This window comes from Crocodylus porosus, unplaced genomic scaffold, assembly GCF_001723895.1.
Source record: "Crocodylus porosus isolate Cpor-Errol unplaced genomic scaffold, CroPor_comp1, whole genome shotgun sequence".
Taxonomy (NCBI): Eukaryota; Metazoa; Chordata; order Crocodylia; family Crocodylidae; genus Crocodylus; species Crocodylus porosus.
Genome location: NW_017728928.1, coordinates 19,198,254 through 19,218,884, shown reverse-complemented (window position 1 = coordinate 19,218,884; position 20,631 = coordinate 19,198,254). Strand labels below are relative to the sequence as shown.

General features: G+C 50.8%; 1 protein-coding gene across 5 annotated transcripts; it reads left to right on the top strand.

Annotated features, from left to right (window-relative positions):
• LOC109315169 (uncharacterized protein C7orf62 homolog) lies at window positions 1-19,605 on the top strand. 5 transcript variants are annotated; one of them, XM_019542761.1, is made up of 9 exons: window positions 1-143; window positions 7,877-7,949; window positions 8,775-8,878; window positions 10,113-10,177; window positions 10,955-11,159; window positions 11,469-11,625; window positions 15,459-15,492; window positions 16,940-17,103; window positions 17,767-19,605. In XM_019542761.1, the coding sequence occupies exons 1-8, from the start codon at window positions 27-29 to the stop codon at window positions 16,959-16,961; spliced, it is 777 nt and encodes a 258-aa protein (XP_019398306.1). In that variant the 5' UTR covers window positions 1-26; the 3' UTR covers window positions 16,962-17,103; window positions 17,767-19,605. The 5 variants fall into 5 exon arrangements, with proteins under 5 accessions (XP_019398306.1, XP_019398304.1, XP_019398302.1 ...); XM_019542757.1 differs by lacking the exon at window positions 1-143 and adding an exon at window positions 2,137-2,588; XM_019542760.1 differs by lacking the exon at window positions 1-143 and adding an exon at window positions 3,799-4,622.
• Window positions 19,606-20,631: the final 1,026 nt, after the last annotated feature.

The window sequence follows — 20,631 nt, the reverse complement described above, 5'->3', positions numbered from 1 at the left end:
CTAGGCAACAGTAGCAGGCTGCAGCCATGACATCCAGGACAAAACGCGCCCTGAGCTTCCAGTACGAGCTGGAGGACTTTGCTTTCGAGGCCAGAGTCTCTGTCTATGGGCTGGAGCAGGACAAGCAGAGGGAAATCAGAAAGGTGTGTGTGCATGGCCAGGGGTGGGAATAATTCAGTGCTCAGGGCTTGGGTCTGACCCAGGAGTTTCCTCTGCCTCAAGTCAGCCCTCACTTTCCCCAGCAACGCTGCATTTCACTCCCACACCTTTACTTGGCCCTGTAATGAGGAGAGATTTATGTTTTTTGTTTTAAAGCCACAGAGAGAAAGAGAGTGAAGGTGAAATGCAGATCACCCTGGGGTTTGGGATAGTGTGACCTCTCGGCACATGTATGTGCACATGCATGTGTGTGTACATGTACAATAGCCAGGGGAGACCTGAAGGGATATGTAACTCCTCCTTGACCAATAGCTCATGCAAGCATATCCCATGATGCTCTGGCAGGGTAATGCCAGGCTCTATAGAGGCACCTGCTCCCTGCAGTCTTACTCCCACTGTTCACCTGGCCCCTCCAGGCAGAGGTGAATACAGGTAACCAGCCCAATGCAAGTCAATGGGCTTCTCTCTAGAGGCTCCGAAATATTTGCCTTGCTTGGGGAGAGGACACAAAGTGACAGAGTGAACAGAATCATGCGGGATGATAAGAGACGTACCAGGAAGTAACATTCATGACACTCCTTTCCCCCACTGTGTTAAACTAGTCCCACTTTTGGTTTCTATGTACAGTGAAAAATGTTGCACTTTTGATTCCAGCCTAAGCACTGGGGGAGAAAGAGAGAGGGCACACGTGCATACGTGGTGCAAGCGTGTGTGCATGGGGATCCTTCCCTCCATTGTTGCCCTACCACCTGTTCCTCTGTGTCACCTTGGCTCTGGCTTGGTCTGGAAGTGGCTGGGTACAGAGCTCTGTACAGGGTGGGGGGAGTCAATGGTTGCGCTACTCTTCCTGCCTTGTCTACCTGTGTAGAAGCGCATTTAAAGAAGAGACGTTCTGAGCAGCTCAAAAGGCAGAGGACTCCCTGAACATGCACCCCCAAGATGCTGTGAGCAAAGGAGGCAGGGCCAGCACTCAAATCACAGGGGCTCTGTCCTGGTGAAAACAAGGGAACTCACAGAGTTTGAAGGCTGAGCTGCTTGCTGCTTCACTGAGCCAGGGCAAGCCATGCAGAGTTTTCCTCTCTCTACCAAGGACCCCCTCCCAGTGTAGCAGGTGCTGTGTTCAGTGTAATGAAACGCCTCAAAGATATAAAGCCCTGGCTGACAGGCTCAAGGTTCGCAAGGGCCTAGTGTCTCATCTTTACTGAGCACAATCAGGTCTGAATGACCCCAAAAGCTTCAGACCCTCTCACAGCATGGGGTATGTGCAGCCTTGCTTCACGGCAAAAGAGCACAATTGCAAATGTGGAACAAGTTATTCACCAGCAATTCCTATTTCTGTTGATTGTGGCAAACTGGAAATGTGGGCCTTGCTGCTCTGTGGCAGTGGATGGGAAGGAGCTCTTTCGTCTGTTCAGATGGGGCTGTTGATGCTTCAGGGCCTAGAACAGGGCTGGCCAACTTCCAAGCAGCTGCGGGCTGCATGTCCCATCAGCCACAGCAGTCAGAGCCACAGACCCCCCTGACCACACATGGGCCCCCTTCCCCACTGTGCCAAGGGCACACCTGTACCGTGTATGTGTGCAGACACCCCAGACAGCCTTGGTTCCCTTGCTGCAGGCTCCGCTGCACCATGATATACAGGTGCCCAAGGCAGCGCCACGCTGCCCCTCTCAGCCCCCTGGGGAAGGGACAGGATGTGGAAGCTGGAGGAGGGAGAGGGAGCCCAGGGGCCCCAGCTGCTGCTGTAGCTGAAGCCATGGGAAGAGCAGCAGCTGGGTGTGAGCTCTGGGGATAGAGGAGCTGCAAATCAACCCTACGCATCTGGGGGCCACATGCCGCCCATGGGCTGCCAGGTGGACAGTCCTGGTTTAGACATTTCAAGATTAGCTTATATTTGTAGACAACTTGCATTAGATTTGTGGTCATTGTTGCTAATGGAAATGGTCATGATTCAGACTGCAAATTGCAGTGACACACTGTGAGAATATATAAACATGTTGCTGGGACTGAGTATTGCGGGGGCGGGAATGAAAGAGAAGCCAACAATGCAAAGCCAAGCCAAGTTCTTTTAAGATTTTTGTAAAAAGAATAAATTCACTGCTAACCGATACATCAGAAGCTTTTACCGTGAAATTTCTTACAACCGAAGAATCATGAATCACTGTTCCTGTCTCTGAAAATACACTTAATGAAGCGGGGTGCTTCTCTTCTGATTGGGCTGCATGAAGAGAACAGAACAAAAATGCTGTGAGAAAAAAATTTATGGACGTGGCTGTGCCTTTGAGAGCGAAAACCCTGATGCAGCTGCAGTTACTCACAGAACATGGAGGAAGCTGCAGAAGAGGAAACCCCTGAGCCATGATGCTCTGACAGAGCCTCCAAAATGGCCAGGAATCATTGACGGTTTGCCTTGGTTTTGTGAATGCCAGGTGAGTGTAAATTGTGTAGATTTGCCTTTGGAGAGTAATAGAAGAAGATGCATAAATTGCGGTCGGCATCTCTATTCCACCTGAGCTGCCAAGAGGCAAACAAAAAATGCAAGAATCACGGGGCCAGAGGGAAAGCAAGTAAGGTGCCACCTGCTCTGTAAGGCGGTGGTGAGTGCAGTCCCCAGGAGGGAGCAAAGGCTTCAGTTCTGACCCCTGCTTCAAGGCGTGGCTCCAGAGGCCCACCGTCAGCAGCTGTCATGAAGCCAGACTGGAGACATACAGAAGGGAGTCTGCCTGAGGGGATTCAGACTGCCCCCTCCCAGACCAGTGCAATAACCCCCAGACTGGAGGTGTTTCAGGAGAGATCTTCACCCCTCCTTTTGGAGCTCTTTTTTATTGCATGTATAAAGTCTTGGGTAGAAGCAAAGCTTCCCTCGCTGCCTCCGCTTTAGTCCCTATCCTACTGCTTGGAGCACTCACCCGACATACAGGGCATGCAGGTTGCCAGCACGAGGAGTTTCAGACTCCCTCTTCCAGTTCCCAGCGGCACAAGCCAACCACCAGGCTTTAGGGCAGCGCTTCTCAACCTGTTTAGACTGAAGGCATCCATCCAGAACTGGATGTCCCAGCACCCCATTTCAAAAACTAACTTCACTCATTTTTCAACTGCTTTATAAAAAAATTGTGTTGCCAAGGACTCAGGAAGAACACAACAGGTCAGGACGTTGTGACACCACAGGCTCCTATTTGAAACCTCTGGGATTATCTTTGTGACTCATATAGGTGCTTGCACACCTCGAAGTGCTAATATTGTGCAGCAGCCCGCCCCGCAGCACCCTTAAAAGGCTCTCACGGCATCTCTGGTTGAGAATCACTGCTCAAAGGTGTTTCAGAGCAACGATTTTCTGTTGAAATTGTTGCTCTTTGCCAAACTATGCAGATACAGTGAGGCCAGGCAGGGCACGGGTATCCACAGCCAGAACCACCAGCCTCTCCTCAGGCTCCAGGCAGAGACCGCAGGCAGGCAGGTAGGTAATTCCCACAAATGGGGCCTCGAGTCACTGTCCCTGGCTTCAGCAGCACAGGAGAGAAGTGGTCAGCAATGGCATGGTCTCTCCCAGGCGCACCGTGCCCCCAGGCTCCCTTCTCCCCGGGACCTCCCTTTGACGGCTCGGTTGCACCCTCCGCAGTACAGCCCTGTTCCTTTGAAGTCAGGAGCCAGGCCTCTGAAATGCACAATTTGGGGAAAAAGATGCTAAATAGCATGCCAGCTCCAGTACCTGCAACTCACCAGTGCTGCCAGACTTCTTCCGTTCCTCGGTGATGAAATAACCTGTCTTCTACCTCCTCTGAAAGTTAAACCAGACTCTGAAGAGGAAGCAATGCAACAACATGGCTTCCCAAAGGCATTTGCTGTGGCCCTATCTGCAGAGCTTGCTTCTGAAGCCAGAGGTATGCTGTGACTGCTGCCCTGAGCAGCACCCTACCTGGAGCCAGGCTCAAGTAACATCCCCAGCTAATCACAAAGCAGCAAGCACGTAGGCCTCTGCTGCGTCTGTAATCACTCAAAGCCTTCAGGAAAGGAAGGAGCTATAGATGCCATGTGTTGCCTGAGCAACACTCCTCCCCTTTGGCTAAGCTGCCAACAGAAAATGCCAGCAAACAATGAAACCAAATGGATAAACCCAAGAACTGGGCTCTGCTGCTAAGACACGGGAAAACTTCTTTGTGAACTGTTTTTTTCCTGCCCAGAGTCTTGTCGTCCTTAAAGCCAGCGTAATTCAGACACCGGACTTGTGTCTTCTGGTACCAGTATCTGGTTTCTGGAAGCCAAACCAGGATTTGAGATTTTAATTTAAGGCACTGAGTGCCATTACTGTGTAGGAGGAGTGAGAGAGCAAGCAGGGGATGGCTGGCTGTGAGCAGGCTGGGAAGCTGAGGAAGAAGGCAAAGGATTTAACAGTGAAGGAAGACAGGACCAATTTCCTTCAACTCATCCTCAGCCGGAGAGCAATCCAGGCCAGTGAGGAAACGGTTAGTATTGTCATCTGGGCAAGGGGCTTCCTGCTCTTTGCTCTCCAGTTCTGTAGCTGTCTAGCAGTGAGAAAAAGGGAGGTACTGGAAGTGCACGGTGTGGATAAGGGGTTGGATACAAGGGGGCGGGGAGGATGGCTCTGGACTGGTGTGAGCTGAAGATAAGGAAATACCATGAGGAGGTTGGAGACATGATGTGAACACATAGTACCTTGGTGAAGGCACGTGCCCAAGGCTGTGATCATCTTCTGCCTTGGAAGGACTTCAACCTAATCTCCGGGCTGGTAAAAGTACAGCTTAAACTTAAGTTTTCTCTTAAACTTGTATCTGGGTGCAGGCAATTCTTTTCTAGGACTCAACTTCTGGACTGGGCTTGCTGTCTTTAGGGGCTTTACAGCTTCTTCCATCGATCTGGATCTAGAAACTCCTGACATTTCAGGCCCCAAATCCTGGAGCAGCTTTCAATCTAAGCTCCTAGGCACCTTATAACTTTTATGTAGACCCGAGAGTGAAGCTCTTCCTCACAGGCTAGATCTACATTTACTTAGCTGAGCAACGGGAAGTTCTGGCAGCAGCTGGCAGAAGTGAGTCTGCACAGCCCCACTCAGCAGCTACACCACCAGGGCATGAAGAGCCCCTGGGGAGGCTCCAAGTGCTGAATGGGTTGTGGTAGTTGACTGATGGTGTGGGGGTGTCCTCGCTGAAGTGCTGCTGGCAAGATTTTTGTAGCATCGTCAGTATTTGATGCATGCAAGTCAATGGGCTACTCATAGTGGAAGGTGCCATACCATGAATAGCCTTAATATCTGGCCATTGGCCAATAACAGCTTGCTTGTAGCTACAGATCCTCTTGTCCAGTTTGGGCCACCTTTATTTCCCCTCTGATCATTCAAGAAGTCAGTTATGCTTCATTTACAGAGGCCTTCTGTCAGACGGAGAAATCAAGCACTAACCGAATGTTGGGGTCATCTGTTTGTCTGAGACAGTGGTCACCGTTCAGATTACTGTCAGCCGTCTCAAGAGACACATTTTTCACTGAATGCAAAACCATGCAGGTCCTTCCTGTTACAAAGAGGAGCCCACCCAAAGAGATGGCTGTCACAGTACAGGTAATCGGACTACTTGCCAGATACATTTTGGAAGGGGCATGTCTAAGCCACATCCCCAGCAGAGCCTGTCTCAAGCATGCCCTGCCATACGACAGCGCAAAACAACACATGGAAGCAGACAGTGACGGCTCTGAGCAAAAAAGACACAAGTCTCACAAGAGGAGGGTTGTTCTTCAAGTGAAGAGGCTGAAGGCAAGGGTTCTGGGTTTGGGTTCTGGCTTTGCCTTCCTACAAACTCCTTGGCCTGGGCCTTGTTGGGAAGGGTGGCATATAAAGTGAATAAATAAATAAATGCATGTGCAGTGCCCAGCAAAATGGGGCACTGATCTCTGTTGGGGTCTCTGAGCCCTATTATATTAAAACTGCATCATCCTCCCTCATCTCAAAGCATTGCTGTTTAGAGCCAGCAAGTCCAAGAGATAATCATCCCATATTTACCCTTTAAATAACTTCTTTATGTATAAAAAATCTTTCCACTGTCACCTCCAAGTTGTTTTCCCTGAAGGACGCACTAAAATTAGCACCACTGATGTTCTGAGACAGCAGCTTGCAGCCGTGACCTTATTCTGGCAATGAAAGCTCTCCAGGACCTTTCCACTCCTGCCCCGACTCACTCCACAGGAGAAGGCACTTGACAGAAATGTCAACAGAAGCCTGTGGATGTTATTTGGTTGCAAATTCTCTGCTCTTTGGGGACAAAGGAAAATCTCAGTGTTTGACTGATGCTGTTAAGAGCCTTGTGCCTGTCAGGCACCTGCCTATGATGAATCCTATTGAGGGTTTCTAGAGCAAATCAAAATAAAACTTCCTGGCTGCACCTACCTCTGCCACTGGAAGGGAAGAGGTTGGAAATTATTTTAGTGCAATAGTCTCTGTTCGCTGAAGGTGGCATTCAGCCTTAGGCAGTGCTGCTATGTCCTTTGCACAGGGATAAATGTCACTGGCTGATTTCAGCGCTGGGAAAAGTGCTTGGTCTCTCCATTCCCTGTGCAATGGAAGCGAGGCAGTTTCCCCTTTCACGCTGCCAGTCGCCTCCTGCAAGCCTCCACCAAACTGTCCGGGGGCACTGCCTCTGGGTTGAGGGGATTGTATGCTCCATGCCTGCTGAGTCCCTGGCCTCCTTGGTGAGGTGCCAGCGAGGGATGGCTACAGGTCATATAGCACTCTGGACCCATATAAAGCTAGAGGAGGAGCGCTGAAATGTTTCTTAGGTGTTTCCATGAGGACTTGCTGTTGGGAAGGTGCAGTATTTTGGATGATAAGGGGAGGGTGTCCTGTGAAACTATGGGCCAGTTTCTGCTCTACCTGTTGGGCATCTAATGGATTTAGGTGCCACCATGTGATTCCAGTCATCCCCATTAATGCATCTACTTTTGTAATACATCTTACCCTCAAGCAGCATGGAGCAGAGGGGTGCATCCCATCTTTTACATCAGGTTTTTTTTTTGGAGGGGGGGGGAGGAGAATTTCAGAGGGGTGGAATAAAATAGCACTTAAAGCACCTAAGTGCTCATAGGCCTCTAGCAGGTGGAGTAGAAGTTGGCACCTTGGTCTGTTTTCTCCTTGGGCAACTGAGAGGTAGATGCATGAACTGGAGAGGAGTAGGGGTGTGCACTCATTTGTAAGATCCTGTCCCTCAACATTGAAAGGACAATAATGCATCACCCAATGATCCTGTTTTTGGTGTGTCCTCTCAGCGCTCATGAGGTGTGTGTTTATGCACAGAATGAACCCTGGAAAGGCAAATCAGGCATGCACGATCCACATGGGAGTATGCCGGCCCATCCAACAGATACGCCGAGTGGTGTGATTCCTGGAAGGCTAATGTGTTACATTAAAAACGTCAGGGGTAGCACAAAGTCCGGCCCTGCCTATGTCCACGCCCAAACCCTCACAAGAAGATCACAGTGCCAGTCCTGTCATCTTCCTGTGTCCAGAGTCTCAGGCTTGGGACCTCATGTTGATATAGGGTAATTAATACTTATCAGTATTATGACAGCTTGGAGTCCCACTCACGGCCCGGGACCCTGCTGTGCTAGGTTTTGTACAGACATAGAACAAACGTCCTGGCCCCAAACAGCAAACCGTCTCAGTAACCTTCCCTTTCTGGCCAATTCCAATTGGCCTTTTTCTCTTTCCATCTAGAAATCTCTTCTCCACAGGCTGATATTTCTGGCTAAGATCTCCCCAGAGCTGGCTGACAAGAGGAATTTAGCAGGTAAAGATTTGGTCTTGTTGTTCCAGTAGATATTGGTCCACAGGACAGATACCAACCATTTAACACACAACACACCATATAGCCTCAAAGCTTGAATTTCTTGGACATGTCTGGGCAGCTCTGCCTGGGTCTGGCACGGTGAGTAATGGACCAGGTAGCAGCAAAACACGCTGGGGGCACTCCCTCTCCCGACTACTGCCCACACTCTTCAAGCAGTGGGGGGCTGTTTTGGCAAAGGCTCCTACCTCCTAGAGCTGGACGGGGTCTGCAGACACCTCCCTTGCCCCAGCACAGCCACGCTGGCACAACAGCAGTGAGGGTTGCCTACCCTAGAGCAGTAGTACTGGAGTCACTGGGGTTCACAGACAGTAATCCCTGAGATGCAGGGCTCCCCCAGGTCACCTTTTCAGGCTTTTTGCCCCTTCCCCTTTCCAGCTTTCTACCCCGCAAAAAAAATCACCTTCTAAAGGATTATAGGCACTGGAAAGGACTTCCTGGGCCATAGAGTCAGTTTCCTGATTTCAGCATGATTTCAAAACCAAAATGAAAGACTTGCCTCCTCTGCTCATGAACTTCCCCTCAGCTGCCTGCAAGTCCCCACACTGAGCAGAAGAGAGCACTGTGCCAAAGAAGGGTCCTCTCCCCTCCCCATTCTCAGAGCAGGACGTGGGGGGTGGGGGTCAGCAGGGACACCTGGGACACTTCTCCCGAAGGCCGGAGAAGGGGGTTGGGCTGCCGTGGGGTGGGGGAGGAGGTGCTGTCTGGTTATGCTGGGGGCAGGGGGGGTCTGCTCAGCCAGCCAACACTGGGGTGTGGTCTCTGCAGAGTACTGGGAGCGCCTGTTCCTGAGTCTGCAGCGCTACTACCGTGGGGAAGGTGTTACAGGCCTTTTGCTGCTCTACCCAGCCTACGTTGTCCACACCGTGGAGGTATGCATGGAATTAACAAGACGTGGTTATTGCTGGCAGGCAATGTGGATCGCGGTCTGGGTCACTGTCAGGACTTAGCCCAGAGCAGAGAGGTCCATATAACTGTCAGAACGTGGTGCTCGTGGGGGCAGCCAGCCCTACCACTGGTACCTGGTGTGGACAGGGAATACTCGGTAAGTCTAGCCATCTAGGTACATAGGACTGGAAGAGCATTAAGGGCCATCAAGCCCAGTCCCCTGTGTTCACAGCGATTTACCCAAAGATTTCCCAAATGCCCATGTCACACTGGCATACGTATATACAACTGCTGGGCCAAAACCCCAGGCATTCCAATGACACTAAGGGCACAGACTTCTCAGGGACTTGGCCCGTGGGGTGGCCTTGGTAACTGTTGGCATTATGGCTTGGGCAACCAGTGCCATGCACATAGACAGGAATTATTAAACAAGTGGGTAAAAGGGACAGAGACAGGGCATGTCCCTGAGGAGTCACCAGGCCAGGACTTCTCTGGGAATGGCAAAAGGCCATGGTCAGCTCTGTTTTCTGTGCCTAGGGTGCTGTGCACATCCGCCATAACCCTCTACTACAGGGGCTTTCAACCTTTTTTAAGGGGTGTACCCCTTCTGGTGGTGGCAGGTGGCCACGGAGGTGGCGGGATGGTGGCAGCCAGACGCAGAGTGGGGGGCTTGCACGTTGTGGCATGGGGCGGTGGGTGGCAGTAGTGGCCACCACATGTGAGCTTCCCCCATTTCTGGCCAGCCAGTGGCACCTGTGCAGGTCGCAGAGGGCAGCTGCTGCCTCCCCGCCAGCCCCTGCCTCTCTGGCCCTGCTCCTGGGAGGCGGCGGCACAGGGTGGTGACCCTGGGATCTAAGGCCCTATCCTACACCCTCAGGGCTCTTCTCCATTCCCTGCCCAGCCCCAGCCCAAGTCCTTCACACATACCTCCACCCATCCCCCCATGGCCTCTTCCTCAGGAATCTGAAAAGGCCGGGACCATCCCTTTTGGAGCTGGTCTCTGTGCCATGATGGCCTGAAGTCCTTCTTCCCCCCAGGCTTGGTGGTAGCTGGTGGAAGGTCAGCCAGAGCTGTGCTCGAAGCTTGGGGACCTTTGCTGGAGCCATCCACAGCAAAGCCAAGGCTCACAGCCCTGGGCTCTGAGGGAGCAGTCTTGGTGTTGCACAATGGGGCCAACAGGACCAGATGTGTTGGAGACACTAACAAGTTCTCTTTTAGTCCTCCAGTGACATGCTTTATTCCATCCTGCGGGACCTCAGAGACATGCACCAGCATGGGCAGAGGTGAGGTCTCTTCAGCCATTAGCCTGAGGGTCTTCAAATGCCTACATTCAGCATGTCACCACATTCCCTTGGGAGTGAGGGGCAAGGATGATCCCGCTTGGGTTGTTAGTGGGGACTGGCCCTGGGACACCCCTGACTTAGAGGAATGGCTCCTGCAGCTAGGGACACACTGGTTCATGTTTAGGGCAGCAATGCTGGGCATGCCCAAACCAGCTGGGGAGCAGGTCTCAGCAATGATCTGCTGGGCCTGCAGGTTTCCGGCTGAGAGCCTGCTGCACACAGGAGCTCTCTGATGTCCTTTGTAGTTAAAACGAGGAAGGAAAGCACCTTTCTCCTGCCAGGGTGATGAGGTGGCTGAGCTCTTTGGCTCCCTGATCGATCACAAGAGGATGAGGAAGAGTCCTAACTAAAACCAGCTGCTGAGTATTGCTGGCATTGGAGCTGGCTGAAAGATGTTTTTTCTGCACACAAAATTCTAAGAGAAAATAACCCCCTCATTTTTCATGGCAAAACTCAATATTTTGGACAGAATCAAAGGAACCCTAAATGTAGGTACCTAAGCAATATTGGCACATTAAAAACAGGGTACCTCCATCTACCCCGGAGGGCAGGCTAAGGACTGTGCAAATAGCCACAACAGCATCATTTGCACGGTGCCAAGTTTGCATGTCAGCAAAGCCAGCTGGTAGAGTGTGCTCCTGCCTTGTTCCCAGTAGAAGTGGGAAATGTGCCCTCTCCGTGCCTGCTTTTGAGTTCTTCTCTCCCAACCTGTCCCAGGGCCCTCGTCCTGGATCCCAAGATCCTGGTGGTGTCCCATAATATCCCCTCCAGGCTCTTTCAACAGTGGAATTACAAGGTGCTGAATGTACCAGGAAGGCACCTGGGCTATGACACGTCCCGTGAAGAGCCTCTTGAGCGCATCATTAGCGAATGCGTGGCAATGCTACTAAAACTGGGCATGCACCTGTGGAAATACCCCAAGGTAAGTGACGGGCCATGAGACATAGCTCATTCAGTGTAGGGGCACTCTCTGGACCCCTCTTTAGCCAAGTTCTTGGGACACCCCAAATCCAGGGATTGCTGTCACTGGGCTGACTGGATCTCACTGGCTGGTCCTGGTGCTCACGATTTCAGTGTCAGCTGCATGGCAGCCCCCATTCTCAGCAGTGGACTGTGTTGGGGCTGGCGGTAGAGTCATCAGCTATCCTGAAGGGGTAGCAGAAGCAGTCTTTATCATGTTTATGGCTTGGATTGAGTGACTGAGAGCTTTCCTGACTCTTCTGATTTTCAGAGCCCCCAGAACCTCCCTGATGGGGTTCTGCAGAAGGTCCCTGACTTGATAATTCCCCAGGACACCATCTGTCACCTCCTAGAGTGCAGAGATCTCCTGAGCCCTGACCAGTTCCTGCAGGCCTATGACTCCCCCTTAAACATCCTCATGGACTCAGGTATGTTGCTGCCGGCAGTACTCTGTGCAAACAGTGTTGGGTTGCACAGGGTTGTGCCTGAGGTCTCCAAGCCCCTGGGGCCTCTAGTCTCTGACAACTCCACTGTGACAGAAGCCAGTCTGAATGGGCTTGATACATCCAGAACCACAGACCTTCCCCAGGCTCAACTTTTTGTGTGGGGCTTCCAAAAGCCACACAAAAAAACCCATGCCCCTTTCCAAGGTTGTTCTCACTGTCCCTGTATGATAGTTGCAGAAAAGATATGCTGGTGCCAGATCTGGAGCACGGAAAATGTTTGCACTGCCATGTCACCCCCATCCACTAGTGCCATTTTCAGAACGTTGGACTGCTGGGATGTTTTCTGTGCATGGTATCTCATGCCTAAAATCACGCTGGTCTTAGTTCTGCTGCAAACTCTGTGCTAGCTGAACAGGAGCTCTCCTTCCTCCTGTGGAGAGTTGTGGGGGCTGGTGGTTGTACAACCACTGCTTGTGCCCTGTTCCTTCTGTGCCTGAGGCTTGGGGTCTGGGTCACTGCTTCAGCATGACCTGGGGCATGGCCTATAAAGAAAGTAGAAAAAAAAATAACCTTTGACTTTGAAACGCTGCAAACTTTCCTCTAGCACAGAAAATTTGCAGTGGAGACCCCTCCTGCCTCTGCATGCAGAGTGCTGCTGGGGCGCAGAGACTAAACTGATCCAGCCCATCCCTGATAAAGAGGCCCTCTAAGAGTGAACACAGCCATCACCTTTGTGTCACTAGCAATGTTTATGGTGGCACAGAGGAAAAGCAAAAAAATGTGCATGCCCTTTGTCACACCATCACTGCCTTTGTGATCACAGCAAAAAGTAGTCATGAATTGTACTGCTTTTTTTGCAATGGATGTCTATTTGCTTTATGATGGGAGAGCACAGGCAGCTCCAGGCTACCCTGGGCAGGTGCTCCTGGGGCTTGCAAGGCCTGGTCCTACAGGACCCAGGAATTCCTTTGCAGAATCAGGCCCCTGCACCCCCCCCCCCCCCACATGCCTGCCAGGCTTTCCCCACTACAGAGATGCACCCCTGAGACTCTCTGGGGCATGTCTCTGTAAGTGGTGAAAGCTTGCACCCCAGATATTTCTGGGGATGCATCTCTGTATGCTTTGTCTCACAGAATCAATGGGTGAAACAGAGGGTGGTGTGCATTTGGCCCAGTATAGCGGATCAGCTGTGCTGGCTCACATCTTGGCACAGCTGATCTGCATCATTTGGTGATGTCTATTTATCTCCTTACTTGGAGGTACAGCTCATGCCCACCAGCCCTGGTGAGTGCTTTGCAGTGTCTTAGAGCAGGTTCTTTGCATTGTTCCTTGGTCCTCAGCCTAGCTGAGCTCTCACCTTACACTTCACGAAATGGAAATTAAAAAAACCCCTTCAGCCCCAGTGTGGAGCAGGCCCTTCCCCTGTTTCTGTCCATTCTCTTCAGGCTGCAACTTCCTGGCAGGTGTTTACCCCACAGTTTCCACCTCCTGGGATAATCACTTTGCCCTCTGGGGTCCCTGCAGCAGAGCTGTGCAGAGCTGATGGGCCATGGGGCCTTTCAGAGGGTCTATATGGTAAGTTGTGGCCATGCCTAACCACACTGTGTCCTTTGGTTATGAACACGAGGCAAAGGCACTGACTGTCAGGGAGTAAATCTATATGCTGTCCGAGAAACAGAAAAGGCACGGGGTTTCTTCCAGGCTGGGGGAATCAGCGGCAGAGCTCTCGCGCTAGATTTTTGGAGCAGACAGCCTCTTACTCTGTGTATTTACAGCACTGACCTTGGCCAAGCATTTCTGGTCACTCACCTTGTTGCACCGTGGACTATGCATCTGGTTTGATTCATGTTCAGTGGCAACTGCTGATAAAATTAGAGCCTCAATAGAAACTGCAGGTATGAACAGGCATTCATTTGTACCCGAGGCACCAAAATGCCTTGGTACTCTGTAGCATTTCAAAAATATAGCTCTGTTGGGGCAGGCAGTCCTGACTGGAAAGCTCCAAAGTTGCATCAAGGGAAAAGGCTGGCCTCTCCAGCCCCAGGGGAGTGGGGAGGAGTGGGGGGTGAGAGGGGCTTGTCCTTGGGTCCCCCTGCCCCCAGGAGAGCCCAGTCACTGACAACCTGCCTTCTACCCTGGCAGGGAAAAGGGCAGGCTGTCAGCAATCAGTGAAAAGCAGCCTCTGCCAAAGACAGGCTCCCTGCAGTGTGTGGGGGTGACAGGTACGGGGAGAACTGCCCAGCTTGCCCCCACCACCCCTGGGGCTGCTGCTGCCAGAGCACCAGGAGTTGCGGTGGGAATTCACTCACCCTAATCCTAACACCACACACCCCACCCTGCAGCTCCCCCTCCCACCCCGCCAACCAGCTGATCGGTGGAGCCAGGCAGGTGAGCAGACACCAGGGCCAGCACAGCTAGTGACCCCTGCAGCCCCATGCGTAACTGGCCAAGTGTTAAGTGTAGCATTACAAACCTGAGAAGTCCTCTTTGAAAGAGGTACTGTTTTGTAGCGCTTTTGCCCTCTATGTGGTGCTACAAGTTGCTTGAATAGCTGTATGCTCACTTTTTGTAGCGCCATGAGGATGTATTTACTTAGCACTACAAATGTGAGGGCTGTCCCTGGCCTTCTGAAGCTCCAGTGCGTTTCCTGAAGCTACCAGGAGATGGAGATGGAGTCTAAGGTTTAAATAAAAGGGGTTGACTGTGCAGTGCAGGCAGAGTGAATTATTAGATGCTTCTTCAATGGTTATTCTGCAGAGTCCTGTACCACTGCCCTCGGGCCTGGGGAGACAAAATTTAAGGCTAAGCGTTGTCCGTGGCACATCCTCTCCGGAGCATAGCATGTGGCAGCGGCCCAGGAGAGCAGACCAGTTCCTGAGGCCCAGCCAGCTGTCTCTTCCCAGGGCAGGAACAGTCAGCTGTCCAGTGCATTGGCCAAGTCCCTGACCCCAGCCTGAATTGCCCTTTCCTCAGCTGTAGTCCACTCCCCTGCCCTCCTTTTATTCTTGCTATATAGTTTTTCTCTCACCTTCCTTTTCTTCCGCCTCAATATTTTATCCACTCTTTCAAGCAGTCAAGAAGTCCTACTGACAGGGCTAGTAATGAGGCCAGTTTGCTGGAAGCATCTGATTTAAGCAGGGTACAATGATTCTCTACACAGAGACATCCACAGAGAACTGGGAGAGCCCTGTGGAAGTGTCTTGCGTCTTTTCTAGGAGGAGAAAAAACTTTGAGTCCTGGGTCGAGCTCATCAATTGGAGATGGGCCCTAGTGAACCTTAGGGGAACTCCTGTGCAGTCTAGTGGGGCTGGTTTGATGTCTTCAGGCTTGAGGTGAGGTGAGGTTGGTGGGGAAATTGGCATCCTGCTTTTCCACTATTAGGCCTGATTTTCCTCTTTTATAAAGCAGAAGTACTCCCATTTGAATCAGTGCAGTTCCCAGTGTCAAAGCACTAGACATGTGAGGAGACCAGGGTTCATTTTCTTTACAGAAGTGTATTTTTCTATGACTCCACTGCCTTTAAAGCATTGACAGGGTGGGGTTGGCCACCAAGCCTGTCACTGCATTACAAAGGTCCCACCCTGGGTTTGAAGCCATCAAGGACTGTTGAGAAATGAAGCATTGTTCCCTTCACCCCAGTCAAAACTTATGGTGATGGGGAGGTGCAGTGAGGAGGTCCACCACAAGTCACTTTCCAAAAACTCCCCCCCAAAACTATTTTGTGGCAGCACAACAGAAGGTAACAATGAAGGAAAAGGAGACTAGCTGACTACTGAGTCAAAGCAGTGATTACATCTAGTTCATTTTGCTTAAAGGCTGTGCATTTGGAAGTGACAATACATCTTCTGTGTAAGTTTCTTTGCAACAAAAAGGTACGGTACCCTGTTCACTGCAATGTGCATGCTGGTATTTGCATGATGCTTTTCAGTGCATGTGCAGGCAGTGTCACAGACATCCATCCTCTGTAGCTCTTTGTAGAACCTAGGCTGAAAATTGCCACCTCTAATACCTCTGTAGCAACACCCTCCCCATAATGTGATACTAACAGCTCATTGTGCTAGTGTATGAATTTCAAATATGCATATTACACTGTGTAGACAAATGTCTGTTGAAACCCTTGCTGCTTCTAGTTTTTCTGCCATCAAAGGTTTCAAGGAACTTCCTAGATCATGTGTCTTGGACCAACTGATGCCCATAATGCACCATTAACCCAGCTCATCTTGCATGATAGTCTTTTCTGCCAACTAGCAATAATCCTTAACGCCTATGATAGGCCTCCAGGGAGTTGGTTACTCTTGAAAGTGTTTTATTGGGTAGTAGCACCATCCAGATCCAAGTCTGGCTGTTTCTTTAATTACCACATATATTTTTTACTTGCAGGAAATTAAAAATAATAGCAATAATGTGGAACCTAATTGCTATTAATGCAACTGGGGTCATCTGCAAAAGTCAAGATTCAGCAATCTGATTATTGCTTGTAATTCATATTGTATAACTGCAGTTTCTTAACATTTCAATAGCAAGAACCATTGGAGCTCCAAGGATAGTGAATTCTTTGCTAGAGCCACATACCCCTCTGTCCTTCTGTCCCCATGTCAGCTGTTACAGCAATGTCACTCCAAGGCAGAGTAAGGAAGCTAGGGTATTTGCCCAATGTCCTTGTTGCCAGTGTTGAGGGAAAGAACCCAGGTCTGCTGTGCTGCTGGCTTGAGGTACTAGACTTGCCTGTCAAACCATTTGTGTGGGAACAGGCTTTTCCAAATGACGGGCCTGACCCAAAACCTACCGAAGTCAATAGGTAGATGCTGAAGTCATCCATTTGAACAGGCCCATAGAGATGCTCTTCAACTCCTGTCAGATTGTGTAAAAAAAGTACTTTCCATCTAAGCACAGGCTATTATATGCTTCCCCAGTTCTTAATGACAGCACCTATGCCCAGCCGCCCTGGCAGAGCTGGTCATATGCTTGCTTTGGATCCTGGTGTAACTGCCCTCCGTGTACAAAACCACTGCCAATCACACCAGTGCGAATGCACGCTGTAAATGGAGGTCCTTGGTCACTATAAACGTATCTTCACAAGCCCTTGACAAAGTACAGCATAGAAGACCTCACAGGGAGTCAGCAGCACGGCTGGAACTTGAACTTGGCCTGTCTTAAGGCCGGCCTCGCTAGATCATCCATTTTTCCCCAGCGTTACTCAGTGAATCCTAAGGCACAATGCAGCCAGCAGCTTTTCTTGGTTAAACCTCCAGCTCTTTTCTGCTAGTCTAACAGTCTTCTTCCTCTGCCTTTCCAGATTATGTGTGGCCATTGCCTGAGCACATGGAGCCCCACATGGTGACCTCTTGAATTGAAAAGCGTTGGGATGTAAATATGCACTGAGCACAGCTGATGCCAGAGACCGCTGGGCAGGCCCCTGAGCATAGACCAAGCAGAGATCTGACCAGGCAGTGCTCAGCATGCAGCCGATCTTTTCCTGTGGTCGCTGGAGCAGCATGGGAAACTAGAGGGGTATTTATCTCACGGGTGATATTATGGGGGCAGATGGACAGGAAGGTTAATTACAAATATACAAGAATTAATCAATCACTATGTCCCTGCCTGTATGGATGCCACAGGGCACCCTAGAGCTGTAGGTCTGGTATCAGGGTGTAGGTGTCATGCTGCTCTCTCAGGTCAGATTGTCTAAATACCTCTGTGAGGACTGGAAAATCTAGAGTGACATGGCTGGGATCTCCCTGCATCTCTGGCATCATCTGCACCTGCTTTGTGCTGCTTTGGACAATGGACTGGGTCTTCCTCTCTGGTATTGGACATGGAAGAGACTGATCTGCAGTGGGAACATGGAAGGAACATGACACATCCCCTTAGCCCTCAGAAACCAGGTGAGCTGGAGGCAGCAGTCCTGGGGGACGGCCACTGCCTGCAGCACAGTGTGCACTAAGTTCCCTGAGCAAGGTGCAGCCAACTGGGTGGTTAGCTGCTCTTTTCTCTCTCTGCTGTTAAACATCCTCATTGTCAGCCAAGAGGGGGCTGAGGACAGCAGGGGAGCCCTGCTGGTCCTACTCCTGCTGAAACCCAATGCAGCAAAGCTCCTGCCACCTCCATGTGGCTGTGGCAAGCTCCAGGTTACAGGGACTGGACCCCCTACCAGTTCCACAAACTGACTAGGAAGAAACTCTGCCTGCCTGGGGATGCCTCAAACAGGGAACAGCCCGATTCATTATGATCAATGTTCCTCCAGCCATGAGCCCTCCTGGAATATTAAATGAAACCAAATGCTCCTCATCTCAGTTCTCCTCCCTTCCCAAAGCCCTCCCTTGCCTGTACGACTCATGGTGCAGCCTTTAATTGCATAACAACAGATTCCTGCTTTCCACCAGGCCCTTCCTCCCTCATGATGATCAGGACTCCCTGGCTTCAGCAGGAAGGGATTAGAGGCCTCATGTCACAGGAGAGTGCCCCAGAGATAAACAGAGGGTGCTATAGTTTAAGCAGAGGCACTTGATTCCCTTTAGCTGAAGCTGTCCCACCTCGCGTGGCACGCTTGAACAGCCACTGAGCCAGAGCAGGAGAACGTGTCCGGGAGGGAGCACGCTACTGTCATGTAGTACTGAGGGCACTGAATATTTAATGCAAAAGTGACACACTCGGTGGAGAAGGGCCTGGAGCCCAGCGCTCCCCCGTCTGAATTCCCTACCTAGTAGACCCGAGCCATGCTCTTTCTTCGTCAGCCGGTGAATATTTAATTAGCACAAAGTGAAACAGCTGCAAACAAGAGGGAATGAGAGCACTAGTCTCTGGAATGGCTGAAAGTCTGGTGGTTAAGGCACTTCCCTGGGTACTTTTAGGGCCTTTTCTATTACTGCCTTTGCCAGTCAGACATTGTGTGACCTAGAGCAAATCAATTGACTTGTCTGGGCTTCAGTTTGCCTGCCATTCAAAGGGACACCAGGCAAGTTGGGTTAATTATCTTCATTTAACAACCGGGTGGAAAACTAAGACACAGACAGGCTGGTTGCTGCAGTTGACACTAGTGCAGCAGCGAGTGTGATGTAGAAACTGATGCCATCTACACATGGTTAGCTACCTGCTGCCTGTCGCAGTTCCTGACCTCTTGTGAGCAGGCAGCCCTCAACAATTAACCTTTTCATCAATGATCTAGAAGGAAAAATACATTCTCTGCAGCTAAAATTTGTGGGTGGCATGAAGACTGGCACAATATATCACCCTACTTACGCTTTGCCAGTCATGTTGAGCCACCCAGATCAAAAAACAAAAGAAACCCAACCTCCCCTCCCCACCCCACATAAGTCACCAGTGTAAGACCCATGGATGCAGGCATGGATGCAGGATACTGTGAAGACAAGTGACACTTGTAGGAGTTTTGGTCGTTAGGCCATAGTTCTGCTAGGCTGTTGTTAAGGTAAGACACCACAAAGGACCTTGGGAGTAACAGGCTTCAGTGACCATTGGAGGACCTGATAAAAGATGGAGTCAACAAAAACTCTAATTCAAAGTAAGAAACAATAGCTGAACAAGTTGAGGAGTAAAATGTTAGAACTCGTTAGTAAAGTAGAGATAACAAGGTGAGCTGGATTTAGCCAGGGTAAGCTGAAGATATTCAAATTCAGTTGGGAGGGAGCTAGAAAAGCCAAGACTCAGCAGGGAGTGAGCTCTAGGTGCCCAAATTTGGACACAGGGAGCTGCAGTTGCTAAGGAAGGAACTGCAGGTGTCTGGACTTGGCAAAGAGACAAGTACAAAGGGACATCTCAACAGAGAGAGAGAAGAGTTGGCACGGAGAGGGGGAATCCTGGCTATAAAAACAGGGGCTACCCTTTTGTCTGTACACATAATGTGTTGCTTACCATTGCCTCGGCAGTTTTGCTGAGCCAGGCCGATTGCTGTATGAACCCACTATTGCCCTATGAGACAATAAACCTATCTGAGCTTTCACCACCGAACTGGAAATCTACTCGTTCTTTCTGCATCACACCTGAGCTCAGGAGGCTGGCTGCAGACAGCAGTCTCCGAGAGCACCCCGGCCCAGCAGCCTGAACCCCAAAAGGGACAGCAGGCAGGAGGCAAGTTGGGAACTCTCCCAACCTCCAAGTACCTCAAAACAACCTCAAAAAAGGGAGGAAGGAGAACCCGGGAAACTATAGGCCAGTTAGTCTTACCTCAATCCTGGGCTAGCTTTTTGAGAGAATTATCCTGGCGCATGTCCGCGAGGGGCCAGCAGGGAAGATTATGCTTAGGGGCAACCAGCACGGGTTCATTACAGGCAGGTATTGTCAGACCAACCTGGTGGCCTTCTACGACCAGGTCACCAAATCCTTAGATGCAGGGGTAGCAGTGGACGTAGTCTTTCCGGATATCAGGAAGGCCTTCAACACTGTCTCTCACCCCGTTCTCATTAAAAAACTGGGGATGTGGTGTCAACTCCTACACATTCACAAATTGACTGGAGGGTCGCACCCAGAGAGTGGTGGTGGATGGGTCATTCGACCTGGAGGGATGTGAGCAGTGGGGTCCCACAGGGGTCGGTCCTCGGGCCTGCACTGTTCACCATCTTCATCAGTGACTTGGACGAGGGGGCAAAAACCACCCTGTTCAAATCTGCTGACAGCACTAAGATGTGGGGGGACGTGGGCATGCAAGAAGGGAGGAATAGGCTACAATGGGACCTAGACAGGTTACAGGGGTGGGTGGATGAGAATAGGATGGGATTCAACACAGACAAGTGCAAGGTGATGCACCTAGGGAGGAACAACTGGCACCAGACCTACAGGCTGGGGAACTCCCTTCTTATCAGTACAGAGGCAGAAAAGGATTTTGGAGTCATCATTGGTGCCAAGATGAACATGGGCTGGCAGTATGGGGATGCAGTCAGGAAGGCCAACCGCACCTTCTCATGCATCCACAGATGCATCTCAAGCAGGTCCAGGGAGGTGATCCTCCCTCTCTATGCAGCACTGGTCAGGCTG

Bases quoted from the DNA above. Each gene is read 5' to 3' on its own strand.
- LOC109315169 (XM_019542757.1), top strand. From the start codon at position 2,382: ATGAAGAGAACAGAACAAAAATGCTGTGAGAAAAAAATTTATGGACGT. The intron at 7,950-8,774 runs GTAAAGATTTGG...TGGTCTCTGCAG, and splicing joins TGACAAGAGGAATTTAGCAG to AGTACTGGGAGCGCCTGTTC. The intron at 15,493-16,939 runs GTAAGTTTCTTT...CTGCCTTTCCAG, and splicing joins AGTGACAATACATCTTCTGT to ATTATGTGTGGCCATTGCCT.